Source organism: Hyperolius riggenbachi, chromosome 2 (assembly GCF_040937935.1).
Source record: "Hyperolius riggenbachi isolate aHypRig1 chromosome 2, aHypRig1.pri, whole genome shotgun sequence".
Lineage (NCBI taxonomy): Eukaryota > Metazoa > Chordata > Amphibia > Anura > Hyperoliidae > Hyperolius > Hyperolius riggenbachi.
Genome location: NC_090647.1, coordinates 57,888,508 through 57,909,221, shown reverse-complemented (window position 1 = coordinate 57,909,221; position 20,714 = coordinate 57,888,508). Strand labels below are relative to the sequence as shown.

The 20,714-nt window shown below is 45.4% G+C and overlaps 1 protein-coding gene across 7 annotated transcripts in view; it reads left to right on the top strand.

The window, feature by feature from the left end:
* MRE11 (MRE11 homolog, double strand break repair nuclease) overlaps positions 1-20,714 on the top strand; it is a 656,612-nt gene that overhangs the window by 386,599 nt on the left and 249,299 nt on the right. For all 7 annotated transcript variants that reach the window (XM_068266826.1, XM_068266825.1, XM_068266828.1 and 4 more), the window contains one exon: positions 14,642-14,729. In XM_068266826.1, coding sequence (XP_068122927.1) covers positions 14,642-14,729 — 88 coding nt within the window. The remainder of the gene's footprint in view (positions 1-14,641; positions 14,730-20,714) is intronic.

Sequence of the window (20,714 nt, the reverse complement as noted above, 5' to 3'; positions counted from 1 at the left end):
GGGCAGGCTTGAGCAGACTGCTCTCACTGCTATAAAACGTCCTGATAAAGCAGCCGACTGAGAGCTCAGTGGTTTTTGCAGGGGGGATTACAAGCACACAGTGCAGATCAGAATGAAACAGGCAGCAGGTTAAGTGTCTGTTCTCATGTCCCTTCTAGTATAAAGTATTAATTAAAGCAGGTTGCTTTGTCTCTGGTGCACTTTAAGTGTGCAAGCCTCCATAGACTTGCATGGCCCTTGCGACGGAGAATCGTAATGCGGGCTGACACAGTGGCCAAGTGTAAAAGGGGCCTTATGATCAAGCAACAGTTGTTAAGGGGCCATTTTATTGCTCATGTACAATAGAATCCCTTAATGGTAAACTGCAAGGGACGAGGCAAAGTAGTTTACAAGTGGGGAAAAGTAGTTTACAAGTGGCTGCCAGCCTGCCCACTGACCTCGGCTCATGGATCTCTGACTGACATATGACGCATGTGCACGCCCACTTTCCACTTAAGCCAGATACAGAATACTGCAGGGGCCAGAACCAGGTTTACTATAACAGAAATTCTATTATATCCAGTTTACTATACCAGCTCCCATATACTTTTAATGGTGCTTGGCCAGAACCTGGACACTAAAGGCAGCCATACACTGGTCGATTGCCACCAGATCGATCAGCAGATAGATCCCTCTGTGATCGAATCTGATCAAAGAGGGATCTATTGGCTGCCTACACTGCAAACAGATTTTGAATTGATTTCACTATGAAACCGATTCACGATCTGTGGAGCTGCCGCTGCCGCCACCCCCTGCATACATTACCTGATCCGGCCGGCACGAGTCCCTCGGTCTCCGCTGTCTCTTCTCCGCTCTGGGCTTCAGCTTCACTTTACTTCCTGTCGGGGGAAGTTTAAACAGTAGAGGGCGCTCTACTGTTTAAACTTCCCCCGGCAGGAAGTAAGTGAAGCCAGCCGGAGCCCAGTGCGGAGAAAGGACCGCGGGGACACGCGCCAGCGGAACAGGTAATGTATTGCCGCTATATCTACGCACTCCCGACCCGCCGGCGATCGAGCAAAATTTTCCGCATGGACAGATCGACGGGAATGATCGATTTCGGACGGAAATCGGTCGATCGGTCAGCGTTTGCGTATCAATTTCACAGCAGATTTGATCACAGTGATCGAATCTGCTGTCTGTCGGCGGGAAATCGAGTAAGTGTAACGGCACCTTTTAGTTACTGTACACATAGTTTAACTATAGCAAAGTTTACTATAACGAGTACTGTATACGGGCTTTAGATTCAGTCACTTTGATGTAATCTTTTGGTGATCTGTTGGCTTCAAAATAAATGTTTGGTAAACTTTTTAAAGTTTTGGAAAATGAATGCATTGAAGGTGTGTTTGGGCGCAGTAGTAAGGTTTTGTCAAGAAGCCAGAGGAGGGATGACAGTGCGCTGACTGCTGTATGGTACAAACTGAACAGATGTGGTGGATTGGTCAGTTACCAGCCTTTTTCTGCTGGAATCTGGTCAAGATTGAATTAAACAAGGTGGTTAATCAACCACCACTCCCTGATGTATATCTGATCAGACTGTGGTTTGCTACTCATTGGATTGTGCCCCTTTTAACCTGTGTTGATAGGAGGCGAAAACACTCAGAAGTCAGAAAACACTCAGAACTCTGTAAAAGCATTGCTCTGATTTTGCTCCAAAATTTGAGGTTTTGGAAAAACTAGCTTATTATAACAAGCTATAACATTTCAGCCTGACCGGCAGGGCTGGGTAGTTGGTACAATAAGCATCCGGCTCCAACAGTTTATGAAGCCACTGACTCCACGTACCCAAAATTGCTCCGACTCCACAGCCTTTGAGGGGTATGGAGTGGGTACAAATCCATCCGACTCCTTGATTCTGACCCCACAACCCTGCTTACGGGTGGAAAGCAGTACTGTTCTGTTTCTGGGACTTAAAGCGGATCCGAGATTAAAAACTAACTATAACAAGTAACTTGTCTATATATCTTATCTAAAGTTTAGATAGATTACACAGCAAATCTAGCTGCAAACAGCTTTTAATAGAAAATGATTATTTCTTCCTGTGATACAATGACAGCAGCCATGTTGTTTGTAAACATTACACAGAGGCAAGCTTATCTGTATCTTGAGCACTCAGCCTGTGAAAAAAACCAAATCCCCCCTCCTCCCCTCTGCCTCTGAAATCTCTGGCTAGTAACACCTCCTCCTCCTCCTCCTCCTGCCCAGACTGAACTCCCATGAGCCCTTGCTACTGCCAAGGCTCTCTGAAAACCTGTGGGCGTGGTTTTAGTTTATAGTGAATTAGAGTATTAAAACAAAAGCAGAAAAGTATTTGGCTTGAGGAATGCCCTATAAACCATAGGAAAGGAACACAATTATGCAATGAGCAAAAGTTCGGATCCACTTTAACATGCATTTGAACTCATTGACTATGTCCCATTAAAGTGTAGCACTCACTATAGTAACATTGTCTGGGAGGGAGAAGCCGTAAGGTCTAGCAATTTTGATTCAATCAACAAAGCGATCGACTATTAAGGAATCTACTTCAGTTTGGTTGATCAAAGTCAATCGACTAGTAACCCACACACTGCAAATGATATCCTATGCATTTCACCTTCACTAATCGATCTGACCGACGTTGTGTCTCCATGCTTTGAATGCAAAAATCGATTCAGAGTCGATCGAATGACGTGTGAGCAGTAGTCGATTCCTGTGCGATTGACCGATCTCTTGCATCCTGCTCAATCAACTAAGCTGGACGATTCGACATGAAATCAGCCACTTTTCATCGATTGGGAATTCTGGAACACACTCGATTCTCTCTCGATTCTATAAAATGACTGAATCGAATGATCGATCTTACTGCAAAATTGCCTGATGTATGGCCAACTTTACTGAGACAAGCCACCGAACATTTATATTGTGCTTTTCTCCTGGCGGACTCAAAGTGCCAGAACTACAGCCACTAGGGTGTGCTCTATAGGCAGTAGCAGTGTTAGGGAGTCTTGCCCAAGGTCTTCTCACTGAATAGGTGCTGGATTACTGAACAGGAAGAACCAAGATTTGAACCCCGGTCTCCTGTGTCAGAGGCAGGGCCTTTAACCAGTACACTATCCAGCCACTGTCTAGCTTCCCTTAAAGAGAGTCTGAAGCGAGAATAGATCTCGCTTCAGACCTCATAGCTAGCAGGGGCATGCTTGCCCCTGCTAAAACGCAGCTATAGCGCGGCTTAACGGGGGTCCCTGTCCCCCCAAACCCCCTCCGTGCAGCGGGGGAGCTCTTCCTGGTTGGGGCAGGGCTAACCGCCGCAGCCCTGCCCCATGCGTGTCTGCCAGACGCGTATCTCCGCCTCTCCCCCGCCCCTCTCAGTCTTCCTTCACTGAGAGGGGCGGAGGAGAGGCGGCGATGCGCGTCTGATAGACGCGCTGGGAGGCAGGGCTGCAGCCGTTAGCCCTGCCTCCAGGAAGAAGATTCCCAGCGACCATTTTACGACCAACTTTTGCGGGGGGTGGGTTGGGGGTGAAGGGACCCCCGTTAAGCCGCGGGATAGCGGCGTTTTAGCAGGGGCACACGTGCCCCTGCTATATATAAGACCTGAAGCGAGATTTAGTCTCGCTTCAGTGTCTCTTTAAAGAGAACCCGAGGTGTGATTTACTTATGCTAGTGGGGCACAGAGGCTGGTTGTGCACACTAAGACCAGCCTCCGTTGCCCCATGGTGTGCCTCCCAGACCCCCCTGCGCGCCGCTATACCCCCGCAGTGCTAGCGACACGCAGCGTGTCGCCAGCACAATGTTTACCTATGCGGTGTCTGTTAGCGCCGCTCCCCCGCCTCCTCTGTATCGGCGCTACCCGCCCACGTCTCTTCCCTCCCGCTGATTGGAGGGAAGGGACGCGGGCGGGTAGCGCCGATACGGAGGAGGCGGGGGAGCGGCGCTGACTGACACGGAATAGGTAAACATTGTGCTGGCGACACGCTGTGTGTCGCTAGCACTGCAGGGGGTATAGCGGCGCGCAGGGGGGTCCTGGAGGCACACCATGGGGCAACAGAGGCTGGTCTTAGTGTGCACAACCAGCCTCTGTGCCCCACTAGCATAAGTAAATCCCACCTCGGGTTCTCTTTAACCAGTTAAGGCCCGCACTAATTGAAATCTACGTCCAGTTTTGATGGCTATCTGGCTGCCAGGGCGTAGATTTCAATACACCGACGCCGCACTTTCTCAACGCTTTAGTCGCTCCCGACAATATTGCCGCTGTCTCCCCGCCACAGCTCACTCGTTCTGCCGTTTCTATAACGGCAGAGACCTGTGGGCGGGTCAGGAGCCGATTTCATGGGCTACTGCCTTTATCAACGTTACCAACTCCCATTGGCTTACATTGACAGGCAGGGTCAGGAGCCAATGAAAGCGTCTCCTGACTGGCTCACAGGAACTCTGCTGTCATAGAGACGGCAGAGTGGGTGGCTCAGGTTCCCAACGTGCGGCGGTGATGGCGATTGCGGCGGGTATGTGCGGCTATTCATCGTTATTCCGCCATTTCTTGTACTAGCGGTCTCTGGTCCTCAAGGGGGCAGAGACCGCTGGTACTTAAGTGGTTAATGTCGCCCCCCTCTTATCCCTGCTGGCCTCATCCTCTTTTGCTGTTATCACATATCATGGGGGTTTATTATTATTCATATATTCACAATTTCACCGCTTCAGTGCGTACTCATATCATACGAAATGACCGCCTGATGAGAACCATGCTCCGTCCTCTTGGAAAATCATTCTGATTAACATCTCTTTTTAATACCAGTGAGAAAATGTAGCTTAACCACAGGAGCCTATCAAAGTGTCAACAGCAGTAATGAAAAATCATGCCATGTACGATCATTCTATAATGCTTGCCACTTAAAAATGCAATCGCTATGACTAATAAATAAAACCGATGATGCAGGTGGAGGGCGCTTGAGGGGAACCTGCAGGGTGTGTTTTCTTTCACCCGCTGCTTCCTGTAAAACTGAGGTGCCCAATACCTCTTATCTCTGTAAATCCCCATCTACACCATACCATTTTTTGTGCGATTCAATTTGATTCGATTCATTGATTTGATTTGATTCAATCCGACATGTCCGATCGGGATTTGATTCATTTTGCCATTGTTCTGCAATGGCAAAATGAATTGAATCCCGATCGGACACGGATTTCTTAAAACCTACCAGTACTTTCTCAGACAATCTTGATAAATGTCCCCCACTGTCTTTTTACCTTATCTTGTCCAGAAATTGAGACTTTACCCTTCCACCTCCCCCAGATCCTAGTTTAAAATCTCCTCCAACCGTTTAGCCATCTTCTCCCACAATGCAGCTGCACCCTCCACATTAAGGTGCAGCCCATCCCTGCTGTAGAACCTGTAGCCAACTGCAAAGTCTGCCCAATTCGCCAGGAACCCAAACCCTTCCTTCCTACAACAATTTCTCAGCCACTTATTTAACTCCCTAAGCTCCCTCTGTCTCTCAGATGTAGTGCGTGGCACTGGTAGTATTTCAGAAAACCTTTACTTAATCTTAACTTAAAGGTCCTGTTTTAAGTTAATCTCCAAGTATCTGAAAATCATTTGGATGGACCTTCGTCTTTCACTAACTTTGTCATTGGTACCAATGTGTTCCATGACAGCTCTCCTCCCCTAATGTCTACAACCCATTACCCTCTAGATTGTAAGCTCGTAACGGCAGGGACCTCTTCCTGGTGATTCTTATTTTGGTGTATTATCATATGAAGTTGTACCAATATTGGTCCAATGTACCAATATTGTGTCTAAAACCACACATCAACTATGCTTGTCTTTGTATTGCTGGATGTCCTGATTGTACAGAACTTTGAACATCTTATGTATCTATGATCCGTTTGTTTTGTACTATCATGTACAGCGGAAGATGTTGTGCTGCATAACTAATAAATAACAACTGAGGGCTTGTATGGTTAGTATGGCTGAATGTGTGAGAAGGGGTTAAAGAAATTTTAAGGCCGGTTTCAGTCAGTGGATTGGCTGGGCCACACCTCCAAAAACAGACCTTCAGGGAGTAACGCGTTGGTACGCGGTAATCCCCGCCTTGCAGCTGGCCAGGCAGGAAGTGGCACTTTCTTCCTGTTGGCTAATCGATGACGTACGCACGTTGCCATAGACGTACATTGCTTCCGGTCCGTCGCAGGAGTCGCATGGCAACGTGGGTATGCGCTTGCGTTAGATATGGCACTTCGGCACAGTGCACTGCACTGTGGATATTATTAACTACCCCATTGACTTTCATTGCCCTGCGGTGTGGTACAGTACTTACTTATTTTTTTATGAATTTATTAAAAAAAGAACCCCCCCCCCCTCCCCATTCCAAAACTTTAAACCACCCCTTCTCACTTATGCTTGCTGGTGAACCTGCGTGGAGCTCTGCCATACTAACGATACCAGCACACTAGTACATAATATGGGGGACTCTGTAAGAGAGGGGCAACAAAGCTCACACGCAGCTTCCTCCAGCAGCATAAACCTGTCCTGTGCATGCATAGTAGCCAGACCCAACTAAGCCAGTTACCAGGGCTTATCTCGGCTGAACGGCAGACCGCGGGAGGAGGACTCAGATGGGTTTCTTTGGGTGGTATAATTTGTAAAGATTTTTTTAAATCTAAATGCATTTTAACAGGAATAATCAGAAAAAAACTGAAAAAAAAAGTTATTATTTCTAAGTTATCTGCCATTTTAGTTTTAAAATAAAACGTACTGCTGTGGTTAAAACCCACACATTTTATTTGTCCCGGTTATAGCAACGTATAAAATATTTCCCTACTACATTGTATGGCGCCAATATTTTATTTCAGTTTTGCATCCATCACTAATTTTCCGACAATGCTGGCGGCTTCTATGCGTTTCAAATGTCTTGCATGTGGCTTATTGAACACATTGCAAAGCTCACTAGCGTGCACTTCCTTCTTCAAGCCTGAAGGAGGAAGTGCGCACTAGTGATTCTTGCAACGTGTCCAATAGGCCGTGTGAGAGATGTGAATATGCATAGAAGCCGGCGGCATTGTGGGAAAATAACCCCTCGTCTCCCAGCCGCACACCTGAGGCAATCAAGCCTCATTTTAATAACGAATTCGAGTAGCTTGCTACTCGTAAGCACTCGTGAGCTCACCCCTGGCAGTGGGTACTAATGACGGCATGCACGGGTGTGCCGCAAATGGCGATCGGAGCGAAAGATCTGCCGTTATGGTCGTTTAAAGACTGCCGATCGCCGCGGGTGGCTGCGTCATACACCATCGTTTAACAAGGCTTTGTTATACGATGTCGCTAATAAACGCTGTAAAAATCCAGTTGTGGGTACAGGCCTTAAGCTAACACTCATGTTCTCAGCAGAATAAAAAGGGTAGTAAGAGGGTAGTAGGACAGGGTGTAAAGAACTCAGAGTGCAATAAAACCGGCCAACTGAGTTTTTTAACACCCTGTTGTGCGCTTAGTACAATTAAGTAATAGGATATGGCCCCTGTTACATCAACAGAATCCCTCCGCCTCCTGCGCATGATCCAGAGAAAGAAAAGTGCTGTGATCAACTATAAATCCTTATAATATCTATTCTGGGATAAAAGCTTCACAGCATGGTTCACTGCAGAATAATACAGACCATGGAACAGCTTATACAGAGTAAAGAGCTCCTGTTGTTTTTTTAAAGTGCTCTATTTATACAATATGTCTTCCAATGACTTTTCCACATTTTATTCTTTTACAACCTTAACCACTTCAGCCCATAGGTTTTTCTAACCTTAAAGTACACCAGAGATCTGAAAAGAAGACGATTTAATACTCACACGCAGCTTCCTCCAGCAGCATAAACCTGTCCTGTGCATGCATAGTAGCCAGACCCAACTAAGCCAGTTACCAGGGCTTATCTCGGCTGAACGGCAGACCGCGGGAGGAGGACTCAGATGGGTTTCTTTGGGTGGTATAATTTGTAAAGATTTTTTTAAATCTAAATGCATTTTAACAGGAATAATCAGAAAAAAACAGAAAAAAAAAGTTATTATTTCTAAGTTATCTGCCATTTTAGTTTTAAAATAAAACGTACTGCTGTGGTTAAAACCCACACATTTTATTTGTCCCGGTTATAGCAACGTATAAAATATTTCCCTACTACATTGTATGGCGCCAATATTTTATTTCAGTTTTGCATCCATCACTAATTACAAGCCTATGTAGGCAAAAAATAACAGTAATCTACCTTCACAACATACATATTAAAAAAGGTGTAGTCCCTAAGGTAACCACTGTCATGTTTTTATTTTTTATTTTCCATGCGTTTTTTTTTTCCAGCGTTTTTTTTTTTTTTTTTACTTAAATATTATGTTTTGGCTGCTAGATTGCGCTGCACACTCTCCTGGAAGTTACCCGGACGTGTACTATCTTTTCTTTTTTTTTTACAACTAAATACTCTCACTTTTATGAATTAACATGCCTCATGATTCGAGACATGTTGACTCATTCACAGGGGCTTCGATTGGTTTGGGGAAGGCATCTTTCCCTTCACCAATCGATCCCCTGTAATAGCCGTGGAGAACGAGCTGCGTGCGCGTACACATGCGCGCGCACCCGCCGCAACACCGCTGGATGGATCTAGATAGCCATTAAGCGGCTTCAGCTGGATGGATATATCGATCCAGTTATGTTTGTGGTTAAAGGACCACTGTCATGAAAAATTTTAAAATGTGGAGTACATTACATATAAGATGTGCCATATGTTTGTCCCAGAGTAAAATGTACTATAAAGTACTTTCTTACTGTGTTGCTGTCATTTAAAGTAGTTGACATATCTGGCAAGGTTTTGGCTAGTCAATTTCCTCATGGGGTATTCTCAAGTAGTTCCTTTATTTTTTTGCAAAGCACTAATGCAAAGATGCCGCCAACCGTTCTGCTGTTTAACACAATATTTTGAAAGAGCTTTTGAAAATAAAACGAACCCTGAGAGTCCCTTATGAGGAGATGGACTAGTCTAAAACCTGTCAGAGCTGTCGCATATTTGCTATGGACTGTAAGTGACAGCAACATAAGTAGTTTATAGTGCATTTAACATTGGGGCAGATGTACATTTTAATATGTATGCATACACATCAATAGTAATTAACGCTGCTGGGACTTTTGCAGGAGCAGAGTGGGACATTTTCAGCTCTGCGCCCAAATTTCCCGGCGCCTTAAAGAGAACCTGAGGTGTGGTGTATGGGTGTATTTATACTTACCTGGGGTTTCCTCCAGCCCCAGGAGATGTGTGGGGGTCCCTCGCCGCCCTCTCGGGCGGTCTGCTCTGATGCAGAATGCTCCCAGGTACGGGAGCGTGGCGGGGGAGCGCGCACGGCCGGGCATGTAGAGATGCACACGATTGACCAGATTACTGGGGGGGTTTACAAGAGAACGGAGTGACCAGAGAGGACGGCAAGGGACCCCATGCACCTCATGGGGCTGGAAGAAGCCCCAGGTAAGTATAAATGCACCCATACACCCCATTTCAGGTACACTTTAAACGCTTGAGGACCACAGGTTTACACCCCCTAGTGACCAGGCCATTTTATACAATTCAGCACACTGCAAGTGTGCTGCATGGGTGTACAGCTTAGCACACAAATGAATCTTGACCCCTCCTCTTGCCACCAACAGAGCTTTCTGTTGGTGGCATCTGATTACTGCTGCAATGTCTCCCCCTCCTCCGAACCAATCAGTGTGATTAGCTCTCATTGACATCAGCCTATGAGAGCGATCACTGTTTCAGCCACTCAATGGAACCGCTCAGTGACAGAGCTTTTCCCCGTACAGTACATGCAAATAACGGCTCTTTTTTTCTCTTTTACAGCCTGTCAGCTGCGATCGCGGCTGGCAAGCTGAACACAGAGCTCTGCGTCTCTGCAGGGAATGATCGCGCATGCGCGTGAGCGTTCCCTGCTACTCTCCGCCCCCAGGACTTGACGCCAATCTGCGTTAGACAGTCCTGGGGCTGCACCCTCCTACCGATCGGCGTTAGGCGGTCAGGAGGGGGTTCATTTCATGTACACGATGCAGTCTGTGGATGCAAGTACATCGCTGGACCACTTTCAAAAGAATTGCACAATGTATTCCCTGCCTCGCCTCTTCTTGTGCGGTCAGTATTGCCTACAGTCAGTGTTGCCGCGGTTACGCAGCACTTTCTCATGTCTTCTCATAAACTGCCATGTCTTATTTTCAGACCAGATAAAATCCTGATGTACTCACTAATTACATCAGTCAGCACAATCCCTATGTCCGTGTTTCTTTGATGTCTTAAGGGATTACAGTAATTTATAGTGATTTCCTTATAAACCTCCCACGGTCCAGTGTAAATGTTATTTTCTGAGTAATGTAACAAGGTAATCATATTACCCAAGCATGAGCGGTCTGGCTACCAATTGTACAATAATGACAATATTACTATTCTCCTGGCTGATAAATAATGGGATGTATCAGAGTCCGCTGGAATATGATCTATCTGTGTTCTCTTTATTGAGGTCCCCAGTGAAAGGTGCATGGATGACATGTGAGGCTGATGCAATGGCCGTGGCTGGATTCTCTGCACAGTCTCACAGTGGTGACTTTTTATTCATTTATAGAGCTCAGTGAAATGCAGAGTTTTTGTTCTATTATTTCTGGCTCCCTACTGAACTCTGCTGCCCGCATCATCCACTTCTCCTCCCGCTCCTCTGATGCAGCACCTCTCTGCCATTCTCTCCATTGGCTGCCTATTACCCAAAGGATTAAGTATCATCCTATCATACAAAGTGTTATATACGTGTTCTGCCAACCCTAAAAGGTGACCCCACCCAGCGCTCACTGTCATACAAGACAGGCAATAGTATAAGGTGCAAAACATATATATCTGTGTTTATTAAAGATTATTCAGTATACAGCTTTAAATATGGTAAGCAGTAATCATCACAGAAGTAAGCATCAATACATTACCAGATATTGTAGCTCAACACTTCGTGATCGGGGGACCATTGACGATCATCAGGAGGTACCGGTCTGTATACAAGACATCACACAACACATCTGTCGTGGCACAAGAGATCCCAAGCTCCTGGTATCTGCATATACCTTATATACAGTTTTACCAAGAGCTTAGCACAAAGTGAAAGTGTATCGGGTAAGCACGACCCCGTCGCCTCCTCCTATTGGTTAATAGCAGTGTATACTCGTGCTTGAGGGTCACATGTGACAACTAGTTAAGGTTAAGTTCTGTTTGTGCGCACTTACGGTTATGCACCTATGAAGCAATCACCTGTAAGATACGCATGCTCAGTAACCTGCTTGTGGAAAAGGTATTATGCATAATCAGCGCTTCTTCTTCAGTTTACATTCTTGGAATAACAGGAGGATCTGTTATTCCAGACTCAAGTAACCTGATATCTTGAACTCAAATAGCCGTGAAAAGGTTTCACAGAGAACAAGAGCCATTATTGTCTATTCTGAATATATATGTATATATACTGTACTTCGGCTATATCCAGACACACGTCACTCTTGTCAGAATCGTATCACAATACGTTGTCACCTCCATACATTTCCTCATTAAAGCTAATGGGAATCCGTAATTAAATCAAAAAAGTCAGATACTCACCTAAGGAGAGGGAAGGCTCGGGTTCTAATGAGCCTTCCCTTTCCTCTCTCGGTGGCCTCGGTGCTGCGCTGGCTCCCCCGCTCGCATCCCCCACCACGGGGGACTTCGGAAGTCTTCAGGAGCGAGTCCTCCTGAAGACAGGCGGCTCCATACTGCACACGTGCAAGTGCGTCATAGAGGACGCGTGCTCAGTGTAGAGCGGCCCGTCTTCGGGAGCACTTGGGCTCCCGAAGCATTTCCGAAGCCTCCCTTCGGCGGGGAAACAGCGGTATTTGACCAAAACAGTCGAATACCGCTACGGGGGAGCCAGTGCAACAGCGGGGACCAGGAGAGGAGAGGGAATGCTCTATGGGACCCAGAGCCTCCCTCTCCTTAGGTAAGTATCTGACTTTTTTTATTTAATTATGGGTTCCCATTCACTTTAATCCGCAAATACCATCCCACCCAGAACTTTGGCTCCTCCCTGTAGACCCTGCTGTCCTCTAGCTTGATCAGCATCTCTCTCTCGCCTCCAGGACTTCTCACCTGTCCTTTGGGGCTTTCTCCCCCAGCCTGACTGTCATTCTCCGAGCCTGGAAACGAACTCTCAACTCTCAAAACACACCTGTTCAGAAACGCCTATAGTTTGCTATAGGTAGCATTGGAGGTTTACTGCCTCATCTGATAACCCCTGTGTCTCTTTCCCTAATGTCTCCAATCCACTACCCTCTAGATTGTTAGCTTCCAAGGGCAGGGACTTCCTCCTAATGTTTCTTATTCTAACCACATATCAGCTATGTATGTACCATGTTTGTATTGCTGCATGTCCTGATTGTGGTGCTATATAAGACCCGGTTCACATCTGCTAAATGAGCCAAAAGGATCCGGTAAGCGGATCCTGTCTCTGCTTCCCCGGATCCGTATGGCTCAGTCTGTGGCTCGGTTCACATATGAAAACGGATCTGATCAATGATTGATCGGATCCGTTTTCACTCAGCGTATACATACCTAATCTTCTGCAGCAGCCGGCGGTAGAGGGTTCCTCTTCTTCCGCTGTGACTACACAGCGCGTCATGTGACTAGTCTGACTAGACTGAAGCCTCTTCTGCCGGCTGCTACAGAAGATTAGGTATGTATAAACCCTCCCTAGCCCACCCGCCTGGCTGCTGCACCCTCCCCTCACCCTCCCGTCGCTAAGATTCGCGTCGGCCCATGCCCCCATCCTCCGTGGAACGGTCCGGTTCTTCACTAGTGTGAAGAAACGTTCCGTTTCCCATTGCCCCAATGCTGCTGCATTTTTGTCCAGATCTGTTCCCCTAAGCAGAACGGTCCGGAAAATTAGGGCCTGCAGCAATTTTTAGGTCGGGGACCAGAACGTATGGAACGTATCTGTACCAACGGACGCATGTGAATGGATCCATAGGTTAACATTTGATCCATTCACATCCGTTCCGTTTGTACAGTATACATTCCGGAAAAAAAAGCTAATGTGAACCGGGCCTAAATAAAAAATAATAACCTCTAATCACTATGCTGTAATAAATGTATCTGTGTGGGTCACGGGTGCTCCCTTCACAATGGAGAGGGTTAACCTTGACCTGTAGGAAAGGTGAGACCGGGAGCCCTTATGGTGCAGTATTGTTAGTTGTTAAATACAAATAAATATAAAAATAAATAAATAAAAATATGGTATGATGAGGAGGTCTCTTACCTCCAAAGAAGACTCACGTGGGTAGAAAATGGAGTCTTTATTAAAATAACGGTTATACTGTAGACAACGCGTTTCACGGAACTCAGCCCGCTTCCTCAGGTCAATAAAACAGATAACCTTAACAATAGCCGTGCGGAGCTCGGGAGCATAGATAGGATCTCAGAGCGAGGATGTACAGACGCTCTGGGTCTCTGCCGCTGCCACACATTCCGATCCCCCACGTTTCCCCCAGCACACAGTTAAAGCAGACATGAACTCAGAACTTCCTTTCTGCTCTAAAAGATAAGCAACATCATAATGACTTTTAAAGAAAAAACATTTCAGTGTTACAGCCGATACAAATCCTGCAATACATCTGCAGTGTGTCTACGTCCTGCTTTCACGGAAGCAGGCATAGGGTTAACACACCCTTTTTACAAATTAGCTGCCCTGCAAAGGACTGCCAAGAGTGTGTGTGTGTGTGTGTGTGCGTGCGTGCGTGCGTGCGTGCATGTTTTTAAAGGTATGAGCAAGCCTGATGGGATCAGGCAGGAATTCCACAAAGGGGGGCAGCCCTAGAGAAGTCTTGAAAGGGACACTGAGCAGTGCAGAAACTATGGAAAGATGCATATCATTTTAAAGCTCTCTTTCTCTTCTTTCCAATGATATATAAACCGCCGCCCTACACCTTTTAGTTTTCGCTATTTTCGCAATTGAAATTGCCGCGGCCGCAATTTCGATAGCGAAAATAGAGAAAACTAAAAGGCGTAGGGCTGCGGTTTAGGTGTCATCAGAAAGAGAGCTTTAAAATGATATCCATCTTTCCATAGTTACATTGTATTACACAGGGCGACTTTTTCATAAAGTCAGCAGCTCCATTCAGCAGAAAAAGTCGCCCTGTGTAATACAATGTAACTATGGAAAGATGGATATCATTTTAAAGCTCTCTTTCTCCTCTTTCTGACGACACCTAAACCGCAGCCTTACGCCTTTTAGTTTTCTCTATTTTCACGATCGAAATCGCAGCCACGGCAATTTGAATCGCGAAAATAGCGAAAAGTAAAAGGCGTAGGGAGGCGGTTTATATATCATTGGAAAGAGGAGAAAGAGAGCTTTAAAATGATATGCATCTTCCATAGTTTCTGCACTGCTCGGAGTCCCTTTAAGTCATTCATGAGAAGATAGTGTTGAAGTCACTGTTGGTTTTTGAATATTCTTTTAAGGGAGCCAATATTTCCACTGCCGAGTGCTGTTTACTGTGATTATGTGACTATTCGTTTATTACAATCCTTTCATTTTGTTTTCCATTCCGTTGCAGATTTCCCTGGGTGAATTACCAAGATGAAAACCTCAATATTTCTATACCTGTGTTCAGTGTCCATGGAAACCATGATGACCCAACAGGGGTAACTATGCTACCTGAGCTGTCCCTGTGTTCAATTTACACTCTGAAAAGAATTGGTACATGTGGTAAATCACCTGTGATGTCTCCCCAGCTGTGTCATCCATCATATAAAACATTTCACTTAAAGGGAACCTGAAGTGAGGAAAATTATTTAAAATACACACATGATGTAGCTGCAAATGAATATTACATACTTACCTCACCGTCAGTTCCTCTCAGAAGCTCACCATTTTCTTCTTACAGTGATCCCTTCCAGTTCTGACAAGATTTTGTCACAACTGAAATACACCAGTTGCTGTCAGTTATATATCAGCAGCGGTCAGTTACAACTGACAAGGCAATGTCCATGTTTCCCTATGGCTTAGGTGGGTGATATTACAGTTTAACAGTGTGCTGACCAGGAAGCTATTAGGGGGTCATGGCCATTTTTAAAATGGAGGACGGAGAAATCCATTTATCACAGTGGACAAATGGGATGCAGGAGAGGAGAAAGAGATTGAGGAGTAGACTACGCAGGAGGTAAGTATGACCTGTGTATGGTTATTTAGACTTTTTATTTTCAGTTCAGGTTCTCTTTAAACAGTAAAGACATATTTATAGCAGGAAGGAGCTTCTATTAATAAACATGACAGACATATGTGAGTATGAGGCTTTTCGGTACAGAAAGAGGCCATGCTTATACAGTATTCTGCTATCGCTTGGGGACCTTCTACATGAATTCCAGGATGGCAGGTAGCTGACTGATGCTACACATTAATTTCCTTGTCGACACAGTCTTTAAAGCAGACCTGAACTCAGAACTTCCTCTCTTCTCTAAAAGATACGCAACAGCTTAATAAAAACGCTTCTTTGTTACAGCCGATAAAAATCCTGCAATAAATCTGTAGTGTGTCTACTTCCTGATTTCATGGAAGCAGACATAGGGTTAACATCCTGTGTTTACAGAGTAGCTGCTCTGCCATGGCAGCCAGCTGACACAGCTGAGAGATCAAATTACAACTTGTGATTAGTCACAGATGAGGGAGAATTAGACAGGCTAAACTAAGAGTTCAGGTCCACTTTAACTATAGAAACAATGTTTAACATACGGGAATCTTGTAGAAAATTTGCAAGCCCGTTCATGTCACCATTAAAAAGCATGCCGTGTGGTCCCGGCCTTAAAGTGGACCTGAACTCTTGCACAGGACAGAAGGAAAATGTAGAGGAATACATCCTGAATGTATTTAGAGAGTTTAGCCTGCTTGATGCCCCCTCATTTGTGTCTAATCACTAGTTGTAATTTGATTCCCCCCCACCTGTGTCACATGACTGCCTATGGCAGATAAGCCCATTGGAAAGCACAGGCTGTAAACAATATGTCTGCTTCCATGAATCAAGAAGTAGATTTATTTTAAAGGGGTTCTGTGGAGGGGTTAAATAAACAAAAAAAACAACACTTACCTGGGGCTTCTATCGGCCCCCTGCAGCTGTCATGTCCTGCACCGTCCTCCTACGTTCCTACGTTCCTCGCCGCCGGTCCTGGTCTAATCAGGCATCGAATTAGACTGTGACCGCGGCCACGCACGTCATTGAGAGTTCACTGCGCAGGCGCAGTACAAGAAAACTTCGTACTGCGCCAGTTCAGTAAGCCCACAATGACGTGCACGGGAGCAAGCATATTTTGTCTTGTTAGACGAATATTAGACCTGGACTGGTGGCGGGGAACCAAGGATTGTAGGAGGACGGCGCCGGACATGACAGCTACAGGGGGCCGATGGAAGCCCCAGGTAAGTGACGGTTTTTGTTTATTTAAAGTGAACCTCCAGATTAAAAATCTTCTCAGCAGCACTGAAAAGGGTTGTTTTTTATTTAACCTTTTGGGGACCGACGTAGGTTGGATCAACGTCCAGCAGGTGGTGGTACAGTTCTGACCGAATGTTGATTCAACATCCGCGCTAAAGATCTGTCCCGACGCTATCGTGCGCACCCGAGAGGGGAGATTAAGCTGTCATATGACAGCTGGCATCTCCCCTCAGTGATCAGCAGCCATCGCGTATGGCTGCTGATCACGTGATCACTACGATCGCCGTCGGATTGTAGTGATCACTCTGACAGCGGCGGCGGCAGAGGGGGAAAAGAAGAGGATCCACTCACCTCCTTGCTGTTCCAGCGACGATCGGCGCCCCCCCTCTGCTCTGGCCGGCATCTCTGCTCCATCTGACTTCAGTGCCGGGACCCGGCCCGACCTGAGCGTCATTTAGAGCGGAGATGCCGGCTGGAGAAGAAGGGGCTACTGCGGCTCGTCGCTGGAGCCTGGAAGGTGAGTTATTGCTGCTGGCGTAAGGGGGGACACTTGCCACCATGGGGGAGACACTGCCCAGCCAGCCACAGATGGGATCCGGCCGCCTGACCGCCCCAAACGTGCGCACCCCCCTCCACCGCAAAATGCCCTGCTCCTTAAGGGGGTTAGGTGGACGGTCCCGAAGTGGTTAACAGTTTCACAGCATCATTTTTAGCTGCATAGAAGCTAAGCTCCGCCCCATCAAAGAAAACTGCCATTGCATTTTTCCCCTGATGCTGTGCAAAGTATGATAGAATTTCTGATGAGGATGTTCTCGTTGCCTAGATACTGGGAGGGGTGATCAGGACACAGGACAGTTGGAACTGTGTCTCATGCCCCCTGTCACCTCCTTTCAACCAAAAAGATGGCTGCCCCCATGAAATCACAAACATTTGCCTGTTCTTTTAAAACAGGGTGGGTAAGAGATTACATTACCTATCTATTTTAATTAACATAACTAATGTAACTTAATGACAGTATGTTTGTTTAGGCTGAAGTTCCTCTTTAAGGCCTCCACAAAACCCCTTTAAGATTTGTATCAGCTGTAACAAATATGTGTTTTTTGTTTAAAGGTTATTATGCTGTTGTGTATCTTTTAGAGCAGAGAGGAGTTCTGAGTTCAGGTCCACTTTAAAACAAACCTGCTGTGGAGAGAACAAAACTGGAGTTAGATACCTCAGTAGAGGTAAGTCTCTGGGTGATCCAGAGGCATCTCAGATTCTCTATATCTTCTATAAATCGTTTAGTTAGATGTAAAGAAGTTTGGTCAACAATATTCCAGATCAAAGAGCTGTCTCCAGGCTTCTGGGTTTCCCAACAGCTGAGTGTGACCTCATCAAAAACCAACAGGATTGTTCATAGTGTTTGTGATACAGCCTGACCACAGCAAAGAGTCCTCCACCAGCAGGACAAATCTCTGTGTCTCTGTACAAATTAACAAGCTGACACATCATTACATTCCAGCAGTTCTGGAGGTGTGTTTAGCTTCTAAGGGTAACAATGGTTAATTTGCCTATATTCAGCAGTGATGCCTTGGGAGACATCTCGAGCTCACTCCAACCTGAATTATCGCAAATTCTTTCTGTTTTAAGAAAGCAAACGTTTGTTTTTCTTAACATCTTAGTAAGGGGGCTTTTAGGACCATTGTAGTCCCTTACACACTCCAATGAGTTCTGGGTCACCATGAGCTTGCTGGTTAGTCTGTACCTCACTATTTTGAGGGACACGGATTCGGGACCCTCCTAAGGGACAACTGACAAGAGGTGATTTCCAGTGGGATTGAGGATATTGTTATATGGAGAAAAGGACAATACCTGGCACCAAATGCAGCAGGGCGGACCAACCGGAGTCGGGAACCGGAGCGTGCTCATCCAATAAACTAGCAATATAGAATGAAAAGAAGAGTAGTGGGGCACCGCTTCCTTAAAATACTCTTTATTTCCTGTACAGCAGATACAGAGCAATGGGGGTATCAAGTGCCTGACAACTGTTTCGCTGGTTAAACCTGCTTCTTCAGAGGCAGAATATACTATTCTGCCTCTGCCTTATACTATTCTACCCCTGAAGAAGCTGGTTTAACCTAATAGTGTCCTACTCTTTACAACGAACTGAACAGTTTGTAGGAGTCTAATACGTAAGATAAAGTGTGGTCAGTGCGGCTCACTAGGTTTAAAGGTGAATGAGATAAAGGTTGGAAGCGCTCTCACCATGTATAGGCGCTGTCTCCGCTCTTACAACAGAGAGAATGATGTTGGATAAGCAGCAACTCAAGTAGTAACTACTTGAAACACTATGCCGGTGCCTTGCCTCAGCTGGATTGCTCATACAGCTTGTGACCCATCAAACATGAAAGAAGAGACGGCATTCCACTGGCTGCAATCAAGGTGCTGTGTATTCACGAACAAGAACACTACATGTTACGGAGGAACACCCTCCTTCATCAGGTGTTAAACAGCATTGAATCATACCCAGACACACACACATATATATATATATATATATATATATATATATATATATATATATATATATATATATATATATATATATATATATATATATATATATATATATATACATGCACATACAATCACATATAAAGGACCACACCCTTGGTGGATCCACCCACCAGTTCATTAACCCTGCAATCCCGGGTTATGTAATTCAAGCGGTCATATGGCACTCCTCATCGGCTACCAAATGAAATAATGCAAAAAAACTGACCGTAAACCAGGCACTTCCGATCAGGGACTGCCACAAGACCACCTGTGAATAAAACATGCAATTAAAGCGGAATATAACCCTGCATTTCAACTTTGCTCTAAAACATTATTTACAGTATATTATATGCAACCAGCATTTTTTTTTTTTACTAGACCAGCATTGGAAGGGTTACACAGAGCTTTAAAGTTCCTGGAGATTTCTGCAGACGCATCTGAAGCTGACATAGATACATTTTGTTTACATAAATGTATCTAAGTGTTGAATGTGACTCACTCTCTCTGACTGAGAAGGAGCTTGGAGGACAGCCAAAGAGTGTGTAACATTTCTCAATAGATACATTTAACTAAATAGAATGTAACAATCTGAACTTATGCATATCTCTCCACGGAACTTTACACCTCTGTGTTTAACCCTTCCGATGCTGGTCTAGTAAAAAAAAATGCTTTTTGCATATAATATGCTGTAAATAATGTTTTAGAGCAAAGTTGAAATGCAGGGTTATATTTTGCTTTAAAACTGATGTGCATACCAACTTTTATAGCAATATTACATAACCTGGGATTGCAGGGTTAATGAACTGGTGGGTGGATCCACCAAGGGTGTGGTCCTTTATATGTGATTGTGTATATATATATATATATATATATATATATATATATATATATATATATATATATATATATATATATATATATATATATATATATATATATATATATATATATATATATATATATATATATATATATATATATATATATAAAATCTGATGTGTGTGTGTGTGTGTGTGTGTATGTGCCGCGATCACGCGAAAACGGCTTGACCGATTTGAACGAAACTTGGTACACAGATCCCTTACTACCTGGGATAATAGGTTCTGGGGGTGTCGCGGCCCCCCTGCACACATGGGCGGAGCTACAAACAGCAAATCAGTTTCCACCCATTCAAGTCAATGGAAAAAATGTAAAAGGCTGCCATTCTCACAGTAATCAAGCCAGAGTCCCCACACTTGGCACAGTTGGTCACTTTTTGACCGAGGTTACAAATCCAGGAAAAGTGGGCGGAGCATAAAACAGCCAATCAAATTTCAGCCGTTCATTTTAAATGGGAAAATGTAAACTGCAGCCATTCTTAGACTGATATGGCCCATACTCACGAGGGACTTTTGTCGCCTCAACACGCGGCGCGCGCGTGTTGCGGCGACAGGTCGCCCGTGAGTATGGGCCGTTGCACGCGCGCGCACCCCGAACTGTCGCCCGTCGCTCTTGTCGCCATGCGATTGAAAGTTTCAATCGCATGGCAACAGTCGCCGCCGCACCTCCGCCGCAACTGTCGCTAGTCCGCGTGAGTACGCGGACTAGCGACAGCAACCTCCATAGAGGTAAATGGAGCTTCCGGCGGGGGGAGGAGGAACGTCGGCGACAGCTTCCGTCTCGCCGCTGG